Source organism: Macrobrachium nipponense, chromosome 14, assembly GCF_015104395.2.
Source record: "Macrobrachium nipponense isolate FS-2020 chromosome 14, ASM1510439v2, whole genome shotgun sequence".
NCBI lineage: Eukaryota > Metazoa > Arthropoda > Malacostraca > Decapoda > Palaemonidae > Macrobrachium > Macrobrachium nipponense.
Genome location: NC_087207.1, coordinates 54,475,442 through 54,496,619, shown reverse-complemented (window position 1 = coordinate 54,496,619; position 21,178 = coordinate 54,475,442). Strand labels below are relative to the sequence as shown.

The 21,178-nt window shown below is 36.4% G+C and overlaps 1 protein-coding gene across 1 annotated transcript; it reads left to right on the top strand.

Moving 5' to 3' along the window:
• Positions 1-862: 862 nt before the first annotated feature.
• On the top strand, positions 863-20,922 carry LOC135226110 (uncharacterized). The gene is made up of 3 exons (XM_064265564.1): positions 863-1,170; positions 8,650-8,847; positions 19,883-20,922. Exons 1-3 carry the CDS (start codon positions 960-962, stop codon positions 20,032-20,034), a joined length of 561 nt encoding a protein of 186 aa, XP_064121634.1. The 5' UTR covers positions 863-959; the 3' UTR covers positions 20,035-20,922.
• The last annotated feature ends 256 nt before the right edge of the window (positions 20,923-21,178 follow it).

Sequence of the window (21,178 nt, the reverse complement as noted above, 5' to 3'; positions counted from 1 at the left end):
TTTTAGGTCTTCAGAAAGAGGATATGAACTTGCTTACAGAAACACTCATTGGCCATCTGGTGAAAGATGACCAGACCCGAAAGGAACTGAAAAGTAACCTGCTTCGAAAAATAGATGAAATGGACGCTAAGATTAGGGTTATCCTGAAGACACCATTGTTTTTCAACCTGTTTGTTCTTCTTCATGTTGAATGTCAGGATCTGAGCAATGAAATGAACAGCAGGGCATCACTCTACCTGCAAATGAAGAAGCACATGACTAAAAGAATCTCCAACAAGACAGGAATCTCAAGAGAATCACTGGAGGAATTTGATGCTTTGTACAGAAAATGGTCTCTGAAACACTATACTGAGAGAAAATATGAATGGTATGACGAAGATGTAAAAAGATTTAAATCAGAGATAAGATGCCAAGAGGTACTTGACAACTTTGATGCCATCATGTCATCCTACTTCAATATAAAGCATACGAATAAGCTTCTTGAGATTGGAAAAGTATTCTGCCACAGACACCGAAGCGAGCAAAAGTGTGCAGCTGCAGGCTCCATCTGTGACGACATCATCGTTTCAAGCAGAAAGCAGCAAGGAGGGAACATTTTCCTCGATGTGCTGTTGTCAAAGGGAATCTTAAAGCCTAAAGATCTTGTGCCAAGGACGCCGGATCCCTTTGACGACCTGACGGAAATCTTGGGCGGGGTTGAAAAGCGTGTAATATCGGAATTCCGAGAAATGCTTTCCTTCGTACCAGGAATACTTCACAATACTAAGAAAACTGTGCTGTACCAAATCATAGATGACATTCACGATTTCTACGTAAAGTTCAATGAAGTCTATGAATTACACGTTACGAATGATCTTTTGGTGCCATATGCTGAAACCAGATTGGATGAAAAGGTTCTGGAATCGCTTGTTTCACGGTTCAGAAAAATATATGCGGGTGGGACAGTCTATTTAAGGCAAATGGATGATCTTTTCGTCCTACCGTCCTTATTGTCTAAACTGAGGCCCAATGAAGTTGTGTTTCAAGATGTACCGAGAGATCTAGCAGAGCTCAACAAAACACTGCAGGTTACCAATCAGCTCGGCATCTGTACAGAGTTTGACATAACTATGCTGCAAAAACAATTTCAAGCAATTACAGGCCAGGTTTTGCATCCAGTAGATTACTTAGGTAAAGCAGTCATTTAGCGTTACTCCATTTTCGTTATACAGGGATAAGAACTAAACCCAATCTTTGGTAATCACCTCCCCCATGAAGTTATGTGGGGCAGTAATTTTATTTTGCAAAAAATGAGATGGGCACAAAAAAATAAGGTGGTTAAATCACTTTTATACTGTATATATATATATATATATATATATATATATATATATATATATATATATAATATATATATATATCTATATATATAATATCTTCTTCTTCTTCTTCCCAGCTTGTTCCCATTTATATGGGGTCGCTGTTCGGATGAGCCGTTTCCATCTATTTCTATCCTGCGCTTCTGCCTCATCAATTCCCTTCTCATGTAATTCTCCTCTCACACAGTCCTTCCATCTCTTTCTTGGTCTCCCTCTTTTTTCTTCTTCTTCCTTGCACCTCCACCCCCATAGATGTCTCCCATCGTGGTCCTCATCTCTCCTCAACAGGTGTCCATACCATCTCAGCCTCCCCTCCTGCACTTTCTTTGATACTTCCACCACCTTATTCAAGCCCCTTATGTAGTCATTTCTGATCCTATCCTCTCTTGTCACCCCAGACATCCATCTAAGCATTCTCATTTCTGCCACATCCATCTTCTTCTGCTCTGTTTTTCTCATGCTTGCTGTTTCTGTACCATACAGCACTGCTGTTCTTACCACCGTCTTGTGAAATTTTCCTTTTAACCTAAGCGGCACTCTTTTGTCACAAAGAACTCCAGAGGCCGCTCTCCAGTTGTTCCAGCCTGCTGTACCCGATGTTTTACTTCTTCTTCCATACTTCCTCCAGCATTAGCAAAAGATCCCAAATACTTAAAACTTATCAACTCTCCTTATTTGCTCTCACCAAGCTGAATACTTTCTATATCATCCCTCAGTGGTGGTACACATATATTCTGTCTTAGATCTACTTATTCTCATTCCTCTGTCCTCCAGTACTTGTCTCCATCTTTCCAATTTCACTTCCAGATCTTCCCTGCTCTCTGCACACAGAACAATATCATCCGCATACAATATGTTCCATGGTACTGTCTCCCTTACTTCCTCTATTATAACATCCATCACTGTGTTAAAGATAAATGGGCTCAGAGCCGACCCCTGGTGTAATCCTACTCTCACCTCAAAACCTTCTGTCTCCCCAACACTGCTCCTCACTCTGGTAAATACGTTCCGGTACATCTCTTGTATCAATCGCTCATACTTCTCTGGCACCATCTTCTCCCTCAGACTCCTCCATACCTCTTGTCTCGGGACTCGGTCATAAGCCTTTTGAAGGTCAATGAAAACCATATGTAGGTCCCTTTGTCTTTCCCCGAATTTCTCCATTATTTGCCTCAGGCAAAATATACCATCTGTTGTTCCCCTTCCCTTCATAAATCCCATCTGCTCTTTACCTATTTGTACTTCTTCTCTCAGTCTAGCATCTATCATCCTTTCCAGTATCTTCAAAGTGGGTGGGACATCAATTTAATGCCCTATAATTACCACACTCTTGGACATCGCCTTTCCCTTTAAAAATTGGAATCAATATACTCCCACGCCACTCATTTAGTATCTTTTCCTGTTCAAGGATCTTTATCATAAGATCGTACAGTATATCCACTCCTTCATCTCCTAATGCTTTCCATGCCTCCACCGGAATCATGTCTGGTCCGGTTGCCTTCCCATTCTTCATCTTCTTCAGTGCATTTAGTACCTCTTGCCTAGAAAACCTCATTACCATTGCCAATGTTCCCTTGCCCATCCTCTCTTATTAGTCTATTATTTTCTTCATTTAACAACTGTTCGAAATATTCTTTCCATCTCTTCACAATGTCTTCCTCCTTTCTAAGTACTACACCATCTTGATCCTTTATTTGTTTGATATGTGTAATATCTTTGGTGCTCTTATTTCTAGCCTTTGTTAGCTTGATCATCTTCTTTAATCCTTTCTTTGTCCCCAGCTCATTATACACATCATCATACGACTTTGCTTTAGCTTGGGCTACCACCTTTTTCACCACCTTGTTTTTCTCTCTGAACCTATCTCTGTCTTCCACTGACTATGACTCTTCCCATCTTTTCTTTGCCTCCTTCTTATCTTTTACTACTTTCTTAATGTCTTCATCCCACCACCAACTCTCCTTTTCTTCCCATATGATACCAGATGTCTCTCCTAGCAGCTCCTTTCCATGCCTTCTTATTACTGCTGCATTTCGTGCCCACCATTCTTGAACATCTTCAATCCCTATATCAATATCTTCCAAAACCCTCCTCTTAAACTCTCTCTTCTTATCCCCTTCCTTCTCTAATTTGTACCATTTAATTTTCCTTTTCCCTTTAGCTTTGGTTTTTCTTTCCCTTTTTAACTTCATATCCATACATAACAGTCTGTGTTGAGGGGCTACATGGTCGCCTGGAATAACTTTGCAGTTCTTGACCTCCACCAGATTTATCATTTTATACAAGAAGTAGTCTATCTGGGAGAATCTTCCCCCACTCCTATATGTTATTAGGTGTTCCCTTTTCTTCTTAAAGAATGTGTTTACTAATGCCATGTCGAATGACACAGCTAAGTCCACTACACTCTCTCCTTCTGGGTTTCTCTCCTCAATTCCATGGCCCCCATGCACCTGCCCAATCGCCTCATTTTCACTTCCGACATGGCCATTCAAATCTGCCCCAACTATCACCCTCTCATGCTCTTCCAGTTCTTGCATTATTCCATCCATATCTCTCCAGAAATTTCCCTTCTCTTCTTCTGTGCAACCAACTTGTGGTGCATATGCGCTTATAATATTCAGAATCTCTCCTCCATAACATATCTTCCATCTGATGATAGACCGAGTTCTTCAGTTCACTAAACAGTACTATGCCAACTCCATTTCTACCTTGTTTATTTGCTCCACTATAATATAGCTTATATCCATCTCCCAACTCTTTAGCTTTATTTCCTTTCCACCGCGTTTCTTGCACACACATAACATCTACTTTCGTTTCTCTCATCAAGTCAGCCAATTATCTACCTCTCCCAGTCATGGACCCAACATTTAGCTGACATACTCTAAACCCAATGTGAGCTCGCTTCTTTAGCTGCACCCGCTCCTGATGCAGTAGCCCTCGCTAGCCACAGAGTTAGGGCGATGTCTCTGCGTCGTTTACGGAGTACGCCCTAGCATTACCTCTTTCCATATTTCGGCTCATTCCATTTTTTGGTTTTGGCACAGATTTTTACAGCCGGGTGGTGTAGTAGGAAAAGCTTCACTGACGTTCCTGGGTTTGAAAGGATCCATAGGTTCGCGCCCTGGTCCAGGCAAATCTATTATCGAGAAAAATTCCCCTTCGGTTAAGCATATATGAAAATATATTAATTCGAGGTAGAGCGAATTCGATATCAAAGGACATTGTAGCTCGATATATATATATATATATATATATATAATATATATATATATATATATATATATATATATATATATATCCAGGAGGTGAAAAGAGGGGGAATGGCTAATAATATGTTTTATATGATAGTAAAGTCACATAGCTCTCCTCGCTTAGAGACAAGAGGTGGTGCACTGTAAGTTCACTTGGAGGAAAAGGTATTTGCTGAACAAGCAACTTGACTCAGAGATCGTTCCCCCGTTTGTGAGGCATGTACATTTGTTTGTACGCGTATTACAGGCCTACTAGTTCAGGGTACTTGTGGAAGAAGCATTCTTTGTGCGAACAAGAATAGATCAAGTGGTTGCTCCGAGTGTCGGGAGAAAACGCCCATCGAAAAGGTAGGACACATTCTATAAAAACTTAGAAAAACTGTTACCTTTTGAAAAAAGAGAGAGAAGTGTGAAAATACTCTCTTTACGTAAATACTTTGAAAAGAGTGACGTGGGGATGTCTATATACCTATTATCTTTATTACAGATGGGTCCGATTCCATGGTTGATTAGAAACGGGAATCTCTAACCTGACTAATACGAGACAATATGACACTTTTGGGTTTGGGAGGGTAGAATGTTATCTTACTGGTTTCTTTATGGGTAGATTTGGGTGTTTATGCCATTATGACTTGTTAATCATTTTGTTCTATGTTATAACCAATTGCTTTGGGAAATAAATAGTATTTTTTATATTTACGCAGTCTTAATAAGCCTCGTGACATCTTACAGACAGGGCACTGTTGGCAACAGGTAAGAGTTCCCAGTTTGTGTAGTTTAGGGGATAAGGAGGGGAAAACAGTGGTAGCAGCGGTAAAGGCTTTTTATATATATTTCAAGCTGTAGGTACGCTCCGAAGGGACTGGTGACCAGTTAGAAATAGGGGGTTTCATCCTTTTTTTTGGTAGGAAAAGGGGTTATTAATCATGTCACAGGCAACTCAATGTCCTCACTGCTGATTCGACAGAGAGCTGTTCCTCAGACTTCCTCTCCCAAGCTAAGTCAGTTTGATTTCTTGAGATTACGGAATAAAGGTGTTTAAAAAAACGTGAGGAGGAAAAGTTTAATTTTCGACATATTAAAGTGTTTCGCAGTTCGCGCATATTTGCAGTGTATATGAATTCGGTTCACGGTCATATGAAGACGTAAGTGTATTTTTTTTTTTCCTCTCTCTTTTTATATTTTGTGGATTTTCTTTACCCTTTTGTTCTTGTTCATGTTCCTTATATTTGTGTGTGGCAAACTTACCTGAGTGGGATTTTTGCGGCGAGTCACGCCAGAGAGAGAGAGAGAGAGAGAGAGAGAGAGAGTTAGAGAGAGAGAGAGAGGGGCGAGTTGGCTTGGAAACATCTTGCATTCTTTTTCTTTTCCTATCCCCTCCTTATTATTATTTTTTTAATTGTCATTTTCGTGGGGTTGATTTTGTGATTGGGGACGGGGCACGCTTACCTTTTGTTACCCATTATTGGGGGAAATTTTGTGTTGATTTTTCTTGATTGGGTTTAGTGTATATAAATACATTGATGTTATTGAGATCGGGGAAGTTTAGCGGAAAAAACAGCCTTGGGAAACAAGATAAAATGGCGGATGCTAAACCTACGACGCTACTACATCACGTGACAAACGTTACTGCTGGGGTCAGCCCATTCAAAGGGATTGTGGATGGCGTATTGTCACAGTCTGTAAATATCTTCATAGAAGGAGTTAATAACTACTTAGCGGGAAAGAATATAGTAGACGATGTAGAGGCATTCAGAGAGGCAAAAGCTTTGCTAGATTTAATAATATTATATATATATATATATATATATATATATATATATATATATATATATATATATATATATATATATATATATATATATGTATATATATATATATATATATATATATATATATATATATATATATATATATAATATATTGTCTGAAACAGGCGATATCTAATGTTGTCGTGGAGCTTAAGGCAGGAATGGAAGGAGCTAACAAAGTAAAAAATACACGAAAGCGCTTGGTCCACTCCTTTCATTCCTTCCTCCTAGCTCCACAACAATATATATGTGTATACATATATATACATATATTCAGAACTTTGGTAAACAAAAACTTATTCACAATACATATTAAACATATATATACAACGAAGATATCTCTAAGGCAACTAATTTCATTTAAGTGAAAACATCCACCGAATAAACTGGATTGGTAGTTCAGTAATTGCAAGGTAAAAAGATATCTTATCACGAAATCTTTTAGAATCTGCCATAATACAACTTACTTCCCATTGTGATTTTAATATTAGTCGTGGCCTCTTTCATTTAGACCCTTGTATTTGTAACATGTTGAAGAATGACCCTCAAAAGATATAATTACAGACTTAAATACAATTAGTTGCCTCAGAGATATCTTCGTTGTATATGTATGTTTAATATGTATTGTGAATAAGTTTTTGTTTACCAAAGTTCTGAATAGCTGTCGCCCTATATAATCCTTTAATTGTCTTGTCCTTGTGTCTGAGCAGGATTGACTTAATCTTTTCGTTTTTTTAAATTGTAACCTGTTTAGCTTGTTGGAAAGGTTCTCATTTCTGCAGGTGTGCCGGATTCTAGGTGTTCTAATCTCCTTGTAATCCCTATCTATCAAATTATTACGACCTTTCCTGTACTGTCAACTCCCTCTGTAAGTCAGTTTATCTGCTGAGTAAAGGACGTTGAGGTCGAAAGAACTTGCAAGAAAACCCGTTGTATATTTTTCCTTCGTGGTTATACCTTTATATATATATATATATGTATATATATATATATATATATATATAGATATATATATATATATAATTTTTTTTTACTCGTTTATTGATCTTTTTCGTCTACCCAGTAATTAATTCATTATTTTGCTTTTGTTTAAACGGCAGCCATAGTCCTAATAATTATCAGCTGATTTTTAGGCGGGAAACCAAAAACACGTCAGTCAGGGATAGGGAATTTCCTGTGAGAAGGGTGGAGAATATAGTCTTTGTCAGCTTTAGGGACGTATCTCAAAGGGAAGGATGTAGGCAGACTGGTACTTCTTAGGCCTATATCTAAGCCTTTTTCCTTTTTGTTGAACCCTCTGGCTGTGTGTTCTGTGTTCCAGGATTTGCCCTGCTCGTGGGGGGTTAAGTGACCCCACACCCAGGCAAGACAACCGTGATCTGCCCCAGTCGACTGCAGTTCGTGACTCGACGGATGTCCGACCACCCGCCTTCCATTTAGCCTATCCATGGCGTTAGTGGCGCGCCAAGATACCAGACCTGAGACAATGCCAGCCGCATTTTCTACAAAAGATCCACTGAACACGGACGGCATCAGGTACGTCTTGTGAAACAGCTATTTGCCAGTCCCCTTACATCCTAGTGCTTAATTACTCCCCATTTTCCCAATTCAAACTTCTATATCAAAGAACTCATCCTTTGTTTCCTCTCACTGCTCATGGCCGCATGCTTCCCCTTGTGTGATTCGTCCCAGACAAATGAAGTCATTGCATACCTCAGTGAACATTAAAGTTCCTTTTCCCCAGTGTTAGAGAACTAAATAATTGAAATTTGTGGCAAGAAATCCTTTTTTCTCTTATCTTGTTTAATTGGGATCCTTTCCAGATTCCCTGAGTCACGTGTCAAGTCTCTCCGCCCCGCAAGTGTTGCATTACCCAAGATTTATGAAACCAGCTTTTACGAATTCCATTGAGCCAGAAATTATCATCCACTGAGAGATATTATAAGTCCCACGTGGGGACCAGTAGCATTTACTTAACCTTGGCTGTTAAGCAGCCTCTTGTAAATAAATAGCTGTAAAGTAACTAGCTGAGTTTCTGGCGACCTTTCCTCTATAGTAAATTATCACTATAAATCCTTTTTTACAGTAAGTTCAAGTAAATTTCCTTTATTTTCCCTCAACTATTTCTGTTTACGTATCGGAGCCTCTCTCAAGGCCAGGCCCATACGTAAACATATAAATATATTACTCTTTTCAATCGTACTTATAAACCATCGTTTCCTCCTGCAGCTGTGATAATCAACAGAGATGTGCTCGAAGACCCGGGCAGCCTTCATCCGTTTTCTCTCCAGAGTTCTGCCAGACGACTGACAATGAAGTACTTCCTCTACAGCGATGACGTCAACCGCGTGGCCGAGGTCCTGAACAGGACGGTTCCTCCGAACCGCGCCGAGGACAGCACCGAATTAACCGTCTTCTTTCCGATAAGTACGTGGCATTTAAGAAAAAAAAGTTAGTGATATTCATGTATATGAGATAGATAGCTATAGTCGATTCATTTAAGGTAGATTCTTGCGCCTACGAGATGTTTTTTGGAGGCCTCTGATTGGCTGGTACCGGGAGGTAGGCCGCTCGCTCAGTCTCATTATTTTCTACTGTGGCTTAGAAAACCAGCAATATTATGTTTATATTTCTTCAATCATTGATTGATTTATTAATTCTTACTGGCGTCGCAACGACGAGGTTATTGACGCCGTTCTTCAATCAACTCACTCTTTGCTCCAGATAGGAAAATTTTGGTCGTACCATAGGATTCGGTATTAATTGTAGAACTAAGTCATGTTTTCCTGAAATCAATAAGATAAAACACAAAGGAATTTTTATTTATCATCGGATTTTGCATCATTAACGCGATTAAGATAAAATAAAACTTGTGTTTTCATACAACAAATTCACCCTGAATACGCTGGTGCTTTCAGATTTTGGATGCGTGTAAAATGTGAGGAGAAAATGAAGAATATGTCTTATTATGTTGCATCAGTAAATGATTCAAGTTTGACGGTATTGCTGAGAGAATGAGATGCAAGGCGAAGGCGTTGTCGTGTTTTGTCGTCTCAGCGAGAGATTTGAGTTGCCAATTAGCGATATAAAAGGTTGCAGTTTCGACAATATTTACCATGTTATATTATTACATTTTCTGAAAATAAATACACAGAATTTCCATTATAACTGTCGAACATTTTAAATCAAATATCATATAGTATAGTATGTCTGGGCATATCTGATAAGGAAAAAAATAATAATAATCAGATGGCTGCATCTGGTATCGTTAGCTCAGACCCATGCGGGCCGCGGGGAATTCAATCCAGCAAAGAAGTTGAACTCTGTGGAAAGATGACTTCACACTCTTCAACTCAGCCTAAACTTTAATCAGGTTGTTTCAAGATATTGTTTCTAATTTTATTTAATGAATATATTTTCAAATGAAAGAGACATCATAGACTTATTTGAGTGATATGAAATAATAATCCAGTGAAGTAATAAACAACAAATAATTAAGAAAGATTGACATCCTATCAGGCTGAGTCAAGTACGGCTGCAACATAATAAGACATATTCTTCATTTTCTCTTCACATATTACACGCATCCAAAATCTGAAAGCACCAGCGTATTCAGGGTGATTTCATTGTATGAAAATACAAGTTTCAATTCATCTTGATCGTATGACTTATTAAAAATCTGATGATAAATAAAAACAGGTGTAAAGATTGAAATTTTTTCTCTTCACTTTTACTCGTTGTAATTCCTTTGTGTTTTATCTAATTGGTTTCAGGAAAAGATTATTTAATTGTACGATTAATACTGAATCCTTTGGTATGACTAAAACTTTATTATCTTTTGGAAAACGTGAGATAAATGAAGAAATATAAACATTACATGTTTTCTAAGTCACAGACGAAAATATGACACAATGAGCGAGCGGCCTACCTCCCAGTACCAGCCAATCAGAGGCTGCCAAACAAACGTCTCGTAGGTGCAAGAATCTACCTTAAATGAATCGACTATAGTCGTCATTCGTTCTTTCTTTTGATTTAGAGAATGAAAGCGAGTAGGAGTAACTGCGGAAGGAGAGAGTAAGACGAAATAGTTTTTATAAATATATAAATTTATTTACTGCTGGATAAAATGCATTGAAAGTAACAAGATAAATGTTCGAATATATCTATCTATTTTATATATACGTATATATGTGTATATACACACGTGTGATATATATATATATATATATATATATATATATATATATATATATATATATATAGTAAGTGTTTACATACGGCCTACGTGATCTGTAGCGTGTCTCATTCGATTGTGTGTTCGTATGAAACTATGTCATCTGATAGTATGTTCATATGTTCGAACTACTGTCTGTTCCTTCATAACTTGTAACAGAGATGGTAGACGGGCAGAACAGAGTTAGCTATCGTCATTAGAAGACCTGTACCTCTTACCTAAGCTTTATCATGTAGAGGAATAGGATTAGCCATCATCATTGGCAGAAGCGATCAAGCTATCGTCATAGAAGACTTGTACGATCATACCTGATCTTCATCATGTAAAACTTCAGAAGAATATACTATTTTTATACCTTGTGTTTTCTACAAGAACCTCACCGAACCATGAGTTTAACACATCGTCGTAAAGATAATACCGACTTCGTAAGTGATCTACAAAACCCCAGACACTCCATTGAAGATGGAAGTGCAATACCAACCGACTTAGCGTATAGATTATCGCTAGTCTAACATTACCTCATAGGGCGCTTATCATACAAGCACAAGCCCTAATATTGGTGGCCAGCGGACCAGAAGAACTCTACAACGTCCTACGAAGAAAAAACAGAATAATAAATCATGAAGTCAACGACGACGAAAGCAGCAGATTCTTCAAGCAACCTAGTATCATCATTAGTGAGCGACTTCAGAAAACAAGATTCGTCAAGCAACTTAGTATCATCGTTAGTGAATAACTTCAAGAAACAAAACCGACGTGTCCTTTTCCTACGGCAACGGAAGCTTCGTCTCTCATTAGAATCATTCAAGAAAACATCGTTAGTGAGCGTTCCGCACTGCAAGAAACAAACCGAACGCGTCTGCAGCATCGGATATTTAAGGGCTCGAATCATCGAAACAACGCGCACGGGGGAAAACTGAAGCCAAACCAGGTCGTCCGCTAAATAGAGAAGGAGGACCAAGGCCGTGTGTCGTTATCGGAACACCGTGACTCCCACAAAAGCAAGCTAAGTACAATTTTTATTCATTTGGAGTAACTTTGAGTGTTTCCTTTACAGGTAGAATTTCGTTATTCCTGTGGCTGGAGTTACGAGACATTCTTAATCTTACTTTTTTACAGAAATTATCTATATCATTGAGATTTCGCTACTGCGAGTTTTTATCTTTGAGTGTCTGTTTCCAGAAGTTCTACTGAAATATCATAATCCATATACTATGTTAATTTTATCATTTTGGGTGATTATTAATCCCTTACGTAACAAATCATATTAAACAGTGAATATGCGTTTACGCAGTGGACGTCTGTATTTATACAGATGCATGGATAGGGTCGTTAAGCACCGTAGTGATTAGAAACACACAAAAAACAAGTGGAACACCCGTACAAATCTATATAAATTAGAGGTAACACTATTTCGGGTCATGACAATAAATGCTCCTTTGCAAAGTCCCGATCGCAGTTTTAGCCTTGAGTTTTTTGAGTTATATAAAATATCGAACCTCAATGACTCAACTCAACTTTAAAAATATGCTGGATTGCAAGGAATAACATGTCTGTAAAAAACTTTCATCAGGCTAAATGCGCTGACCAGGATCCCTCACTATTTCAAATTTTAGCAAAGAATGAAGTACAAACAGTTAATATTGTATGCAGTAGTGATAACTTGTCTTATTAGTAATCGCTCAGTTCCTAATAGTTCGTCATTCATTGCTTTATACGTAACCAGCAACATAATGCTAAAAACACACAATACGTTGCCGATGGTAATAAAGAGAAGGATCCTAATTATTACAAAAAGAAATAGAAACAGTAGCCCGTTCAGAATCATACAAGCAAACTCGGTGACTGTGTCACCTAGTCAAGCGGTCAAGGTTAGTTAAATCTGCCGAGTTTTCAAAGCGAAGCAAATTCCACACAATAAGCGACTCTAGCAGAGTGGGGAAAGAAAGCGATGTTGTTCATACATACCGATATCTTTTTGAACTAAAAAGGATTTTTTTTTTCCTATGAAACACACGACCGTATAAGTAATCAGAGCAGGTTTTCGTTTTAATTTTAATACATTAAGTTATAATAAATACTGGTGGATTAAGCCCAACGGTACGCGCCGTAAAAATTAGAATATCTTATTTATTCCTTTAGTACAATTAATTACCAGTATTTACGGACTCACCGTCTGTTGTTCGAACTTCCCTAATGAGAAGTCCGGATAAGCGAGCGTTTACAGATACCTCTATAGTTATAAAAAACATTGATCTGTATCTAGTGTAATTGTAAGATTCATCTAGGGGTATACAAAATATTATCTTACATCCTGCAAAATAAGGCGTGTTTATCAAAGGAAAATCCTATAAACCTTCAAACATATTAAAATCCGTTTGAACAAAAATGAGACAGTTAATCAAATAATAACTTATATAAAGGAACTATACATTTGTCTCATAAATCGTAACATTGTTCAAATGACCCAACAGAATTCTCCCACAACCGCAGTCGCACTTTGCACGCAAAATCTCGAGAAGCATGCACCCTCGAATGTCTTAGTGCGTGTAAAAAGACTTTGCTGGGAAATGAAAATTTTATCCTTCCCGACATGAAATATAACGATTTCCGCGAACAATGCCCTAAAAGTATACATATCGTGGATACGGAAGTTATAAATATCGCATTTTTTTATTGTTGCTAATTTTTAATCACGCCCAACCAGTCGTGGATGAATCTCTCTGATAATCTATCTAAAGTAATATCCGTAAAGTCATTCAAGCAGAGGTGATTCAGCAGAAATTTTTTTTTATCTTTTACCTGAATACCAGGAAGTTTCTCCACTAGCGAGTGATCTCTGGAGAAAACGGATGTCATTGAAAAACAATACGGTCTAAGGACAAACATAAAGCTATATACGTACCTTCGTGTAGACTCTCAATGAAATTTCAAAATAGAGATAAATGACGAAGTTGAAAAATGTTAGTAATAGGAGCCATTAGGAAATCAAATAAGCCATATAATTTTTCCCTCAAATGTCATGCATAAAAGATCGGGACTTGGGTATCTGCGTAGATTCTGTCGCTTAAAACAAAAGGAAAGACTTCCGATATTTGTTTCCAGTGCGATGTACCGACGACATCCTTATCTCTGTTAGGTTAGAATAAATTTTTTTCACCAACTTGGACTTACTTAAAAGCTTTTACCAGATACCATTACCAAGTGATTGTACCTCATACTCCGTTTTCAGCACATCAGGGGACATTATCAATTTTTACGCATGCCTCCGGCTTACGTTGCGCCCCCAATTACATATAGTGTTTGGAGACTTTTAGGGGATAACCTACATGCCTATATGGATGATCTTGTAATCTTTTCTAATACCTTAGAAGTACATTACATAAAGTAGAGCTAGTGCTACAGAGACAAAGACAATAATCTCAGAGTAACATATCTAAATGAGAGTTTTTTTAAACCGAACATGTTTATCTAGGTTTATGTGTCTGGTCAAGGTCTTAAAAGTAGTCCATGGTAAGGTGTCGGCTATTCATAACTTTCCGGTACTTATTAACGTAAAAGGGGGATACAGCACTTTCGCGCTTTAGTGGTATTACAGTCGTATGTAAATATGTAACTCTTCAATCATGACAGCTCCTTTAACAGATCTTACGAAGAAGAACGTAGATTTATTATGGGTCTGAAAGCATCAACAGGCGTTCGATATCTTAAAAGCGGAAAATGCAGCTTACCTAACTTAAAAAACTCCCTGATTTAAATAAGGAATTTTTTTATTGCAACAGACGCCTCAGACCAAGGGTAAGAGGGTATTACTTCAGTAATATGATAAAACAGTTCTTTCCGATAGCTTTTATTCACGTAAACTAAAGCCCTCTGAAAGTAAATATGCAGTAATAGGCAAGGAAGGGCTAGGTATCTTTAACACTAGTACATTTTAAGTTCATAATCTATGCTATCCTGATAAGTCCTTACTGAACATGAGTCCTTTACCGAGTTTTCAAAGGCTTTAATCACAGTCCAAAGGAACTCGGTGACAAATGATCATTCAGGTCTTTGGAGCCAAGATAAGATATCTACCTGGGAAAGCAAATATCATAGCTGACGCATTATCCCGCAATCCCGCACCATACTGCAAAGAACCATTAATTAGACTAAAAGATATAGAAACATCCGTACCTATTGTTAAAACCGTATCTAAACAAGAAAATTCCTTAACCCAAGAGATCGCGAGCATTGAATATCTGGGTCGGAGCGCAGAACTGTTACAAACTGAACAAAGCAAGCGTCAACCAGACATAACCCAAACAATAAACACTTCGAACGGAAACAGAGTCAGCAGCAATAAACACCAAACAATAAACACTTCGAAACGGAAACAGGGTCAGCGGCTAAGCAAAAACAATACACACTTCGAGCAGAAACCCTAAAGCAAAAGTATACTTAAGGTATGTGTATCAGAATAATGTAATCAAATGTAGTATTATATGTAGGTCTGTGACGAGGAAAACCCGAAGAACACAGCAGATGACTAACGACCAGGTAGTAGTAATAATCTTTCTCATACCAATCGTCATAAACTGGTTGCATTCCGTCATCCAGGGTTCCCTCCTTTTTCACAGAAAGCCAAATCACTGTTTTCTGGCCTACATGCTTACAGATATAAAAAGCACATAACTAATTGTAAACACGTGTCATGAAAACAAGGGATACACTAAGACACCTGTCAGTTTAGGGCTATCCTGTGCCAAATCAATCCTTGAAAGAATATACGTAGAATATTAACAGAATTACGAGTCTGACAGAGGGAATAAACACTTCTTAGTGTTAATAGTTCCTGACACGTTATATAGAATCAATAGCACTAAAAACAAACACCGCAATTGAGTGCGTTACGAATATTATGAGTGCTAAATCAGTAAATATGGAATTCAACACATAATAATCTGTGACTCGGGTGGTGTAAATCAATAATAATCTCCTTAACACGTTGTGTGAATTCCTTTTCATTAAGAAAACCAATAATATATTTGATCACCCAGAGTCAATCGGTTTGGTGATAGAATAACGGATAATATGGAAGTGTCAATGTCTTACGAGTTACAACTCGTGATATTGGATCCAAACTGGATTATAGCGGTTCTCGCGGTTTTATATACCTTTATCAGTTATATCTTGTATCTATTGAATTGATGCCGCAAGTAGCCTTATACGGTACGCCGCTAGAACACTTTTCCACATATTCAAGCCAACCATTAATTTATCAAATATATATATAAAAAATAAATAAATAAATATAAATATAAAAAATAAAATAAATATGGATACAAGTGGAGTCATATAATACACTCCGTAAGAAGTCGGAGGGTTACAAATTATAATAAAAAAGGAATCACGATAATATCAATAAGCAAAAACGTAACCATTAAATATCCAAATATATATGCGTAAAGATTTGAACTCTAACTTAACGCTTTAGTAATGACAAATAAGCTAAAAGTTCAAACACATATCAAAACCTACTGACATATTGTCTGTCCCGGTGATTTATATTCGTAGTCAATGAAAAAAAAAAAAGAAATTAAATAAATAAATAAATAAATAAAATAATAATAAATAAAATAAATAAAATAAAATAAAAGAGATTTTAAAGTCAGGAAGTCTAGAAGTGAAAATGGTTATGTATGGAATAATCCTATATGAATCTTATACAGGGCTAATAATATATATAGAATTTGTAAGGAAACCTTTTTCATATTAGTTTGAATAAGAATATTTATTTAACATAATGCCAACCATGAAACTAAAATATTGTTCAATTTTGGTACTGTTGTTTTTTTTTTTCAGACATTCTTCTCATGCGGGTGGAGAATTAAAACACTAAAATATCATTTGAAAATACTAAAGTCGTATCTCTTACAGCAAGTAACGTAACTCTTAGCTGGCTGAGAGCAATCTCCTGCCAAGTGACGACGTCATCATTGCCGTATCAGCATTTGTTCCTTTTAACCTCAATAATCTGCTTACACAGGCTTCATCTGTGTGTCGTCTCTGCTTGCAAAAGCAGATTGACTGGAGAAAGGAATGCTTAGTTCATGAACTTCACATGTGGTTCATAGGTCACATGACAGGCCACATAACATATTCTTATCCGTGTGTGTAATGCAATTAGTTAAGGCCTTGTAATCATTTTAAAATTAATGAACAATATAAAGCAAATAGAATTTCTATAACAACAAAATGAATTTTTTTTTTTTTTTCTGAACTCATAGACATTTAGAAGTATCAAGATATGTATATATGAAATATTTACTTGCAACATTAGCCTATTACAATTCAAGTAAAACATTCATGGGAAAATGTCACATTTCTTGAAAAACCCAAAGTTTATATAGAAATTAGTTTACATAGTGGGTTTTTTCGTTGCATCTCCTATCTATTAATAATGTTTTAAAAGTTAACCTCAGAGGATGCGCACGAGAAAATTGAATATGAAACTTTTGTTAGGGCACATAGAATCATGATTAATCTTCTCTTTGACTTTTATGTTGCCTGGCAATCTTACAATTAGCTCCGTTTTCCACTTCTTGTCTAGTAACTTACTACCAGTAATATCGAATTTTCTTTGAGATTCGTAATGATATCTATTTATTTTTATAATATGGATATTTTTACAAGTCATCATAGACCTGGATAGGTTCATTTCTCATTGTTAATGCCATGGATAAAAAAGTTTGTACAGCGGACTCTTTGAAATCCGAAATATCAGCGAATTCATGTGGGTTAAGTCTGGTCTAAATGGCTCTCTCCCTCCCCTGTATTTGGATGTCGTCTGAATTTACTTTGCCCTTGTGACAAGTATAATTTCACTTGCAGGCTGATTAATGGAACCTGGTTACAGTATCCTGCAGTACGAGAGTTTCACATCGCAACTTCAAAAAATCGTTCGTCGCAGCGGACGACTACAGTCAAGTAACAACCGCCTACAATGTGAAAGGAATTTCATGGACTTCTTCGACCGACACCGTATCTCGTCGTTAATCTCGTTTTAATGCGGAATGCTCTGGCGGCTGTGGAAATCGACTACAAATGGGACATACTTCCGACAATTACGACCCGAAGGATATTCAACTCTACTTTGCTGGCGAAGGACTCGTGCTGGGATGATCTATTCATCGCGAACGGAATCGTGTAGCTTAGGATGCAGAGAATAAGTATGAGCGCAAAATAGAACGTTGGACCCGCCCAGGCAAATTTTCCCCTTGTTTTAACCATTGGAAAAGGCCGTTTCAATTGGCTAAAGGTGGTTGTCTGGAACTGTGTAATGGACGAAAAGTTGTTCGAAAGTTAGTTAAAAGTGAAGTAGTATAACCTCGGTCATGTATCCTATATATATAAAGTATCATGTATCCTATATATAATTGATCATAAATAACGGAATCGAAATATATCTTTGCGTGTACGCAATAGGAATCTATTTAAAGTGCACATATATTAATCATAATTATATGAATCCATATACATATGTATAACAAATCAGGTAGCCTATAATCAATCTGTTACCTTTTATCTTACCAATATCTGCAGTTAGTATATGAATTAATGAATCAGATATATAACATTTAGCATAAAAACAATCAACGAATCAATCAGCATAAACATTAATAACTTTATCAATTCATATATGAAATTTTTTATCAGTTTTAAAATATGATTTTTTTTTATCATGTTAATCTTCATTCTATGCAATTATCAGAGTACATTAGATCTGTAGCATAAGTATCTTAAAGAGATGAAGTGAAAAACTGTATCATTATATATCATGTGATCACTATTATTTACCAATATCATTGTTTTATATTTATTACTTGAATCAATTCATGTACACCATGAATTTTTATTTACTTATATATATATATATTCATAGTGTCTGTATCACACTCCTATAAGTCAAATGCAAGTCAAGTTGAGTAATATTCAGTAGTTGGTTTTGGTAGCTGACCGAGCTAATGTAAGTGTTTACATAATAAAAATATGGAAATGTTAGTCCATATATATAAAAGTCTAAACTAAAGAGGTCAACCAGATTGCTTGCAGGAATGTGATCAGACTAGAGACGCTAAAGATGACGTATACAATAAGTATGTAAGCTAAGATAACATTGCCGTCACTGTAGTCATTCAATTGTTTATAAACATTAGTCCAAGCTCCCTGCTTGAGACAACTACCCCGACCTATTATTCAAACGGCCTACGTGATCTGTAGCGTGTCATTCGATTGTGTGTTCGTATGAAACTATGTCATCTGATAGTATGTTCATATGTTCGAACTACTGTCTGTTCCTTCATAACTTGTAACAGAGATGGTAGACGGGCAGAACAGAGTTAGCTATCGTCATTAGAAGACCTGTACCTCTTTACCTAAGCTTTATCATGTAGAGGAATAGGATTAGCCATCATCATTGGCAGAAGCGATCAAGCTATCGTCATAGAAGACTTGTACGATCATACCTGATCTTCATCATGTAAAACTTCAGAAGAATATACTATTTTTATACCTTGTGTTTTCTACAAGAACCTCACCGAACCATGAGTTTAACACATCGTCGTAAAGATAATACCGACTTCGTAAGTGATCTACAAAACCCCAGACACTCCATTGAAGATGGAAGTGCAATACCAACCGACTTAGCGTATAGATTATCGCTAGTCTAACATTACCTCATAGGGCGCCTTATCATACAAGGCACAAGCCCTAATATATATAATATATATATATATATATATATATATATATATATATATATATATATATATATATATTTATTTATATATATATATAAATATAAAATATATATATATATATATATATATATATATATACTACATAGTATATATATATATATATATATATATTATATATATATATATATATATATATATATATATATATATATATATATATATATTCAAAATCACAGCAGATGAGCACGGGACTTCATTCAATAAGCGAATACCAGAGGAAAATGAGAGGCAGAAAATCGAAGCGCTTTCATCTTTACTAAGACAAAAGACGAAAGCGCTTGGATTTCTGCCGATCATTTTCTTGTGGTATATATATGTATTATTTATATGTATGTATGGGTGAGCGTGCGTGTGTTTTGAGTGGGAGCGACTGCAAATTAATGAATGTAAGTCTCAATACCCTATACCGTATGTTTTCTTCACCTAGGTGATAACATAGGACGTCTGCTCCAGTTGCTGACCGTCGGGCCTTTGAGGTCAATAACTTTTGTGCCAGAGACGAATTTTGACATGAGCCAATGGGAGGACCTGAAGAAACTCGGCGCAACAAAGCGACTCGGACAATTAAAGATTCATTAACTAAAATTTTGTTTTCAGACTGAAAAAAAAATCACAGGAATACAATTTTTTTCAGACTTAATAAAATTCACAAGACAAATTTTTCAGATCGAGAAAAATTAAGAAATATGAAGAGGATTTTTTTTTGTTCAGGCCTTTCCTGATTTAGTAATTGGGTCTATTGTATTTCATTGTAGCCTATTTTTATTACAAAGAATAATCGAGTTAAAAGTCCCCCCACATTGCAAGATAATGTCCATTGTTAAGAAATTCACAGTCTCTTGAAAACAAATTGTTAAAAAATCCACTATTATATATTAAAAATACATTTCTATGTAATATTAGAACAAAGACTTTCAAACACCTGAACGGTGTTCCTCATCAGTGTAACGTAATATATAATTGTGGATTTTTAACAACATAATGTCCATTGTTAATGAGAGTTTGTAGAGAACGTGACGACTGGAATATGCACACAAGATTGATATTTTATAAACTTTTGCCTTTACTGTAAGACACTGCGTATGCCAAGCTGTACTGAAATGAATAATAAACGCAAGGATCCTGGTGCTAGCGGCAGTGGGCAATAATTGAGGCTTCGGAATTCAGTAGAACAAGGTGGCAAGTAAGACAGGATTTTTGAAGAAATGTCTGTGGTCAATCAAAATCATAACCTTTTATTCTTTTTCTCTCAGTTTTACTCTCATGGATTTTTATACATTAATAATTTGCTTATAATGCTTTTTTTTTACAATCTGTTCATATTTTCTACCAAAATGAATGTCTTAGTAACCTAAGTTTTTTGTATCCTGTTCATAAAATGTGCAATTTTTCAATACAGTTGAAGTTTAATTTTTCAGTTATTTACTTTTGCTTTGTTGTCTCAAATCAATAAAGATTCGTCTTTTTTTCCTGATTTTGCTTTGAATATCCTTAATTTTTTTCACGATTTGCTTCATCGCTTTGTATACTGCTCAAAATTTGGTGTATTTAATCTAGCTGTTACAATGATAATTGTGAGGTACAAGAACTGTATTTGTTTGGAATAAATAATTCAGGAACGTTGCTTTCCACAGGTAATGTATCCTTCAATACTTATTCTTGCTTCAGAGAGAGAGAGAGAGAGAGACAAAAAAATTTGTATCCCCATAACGTAGTATCACTC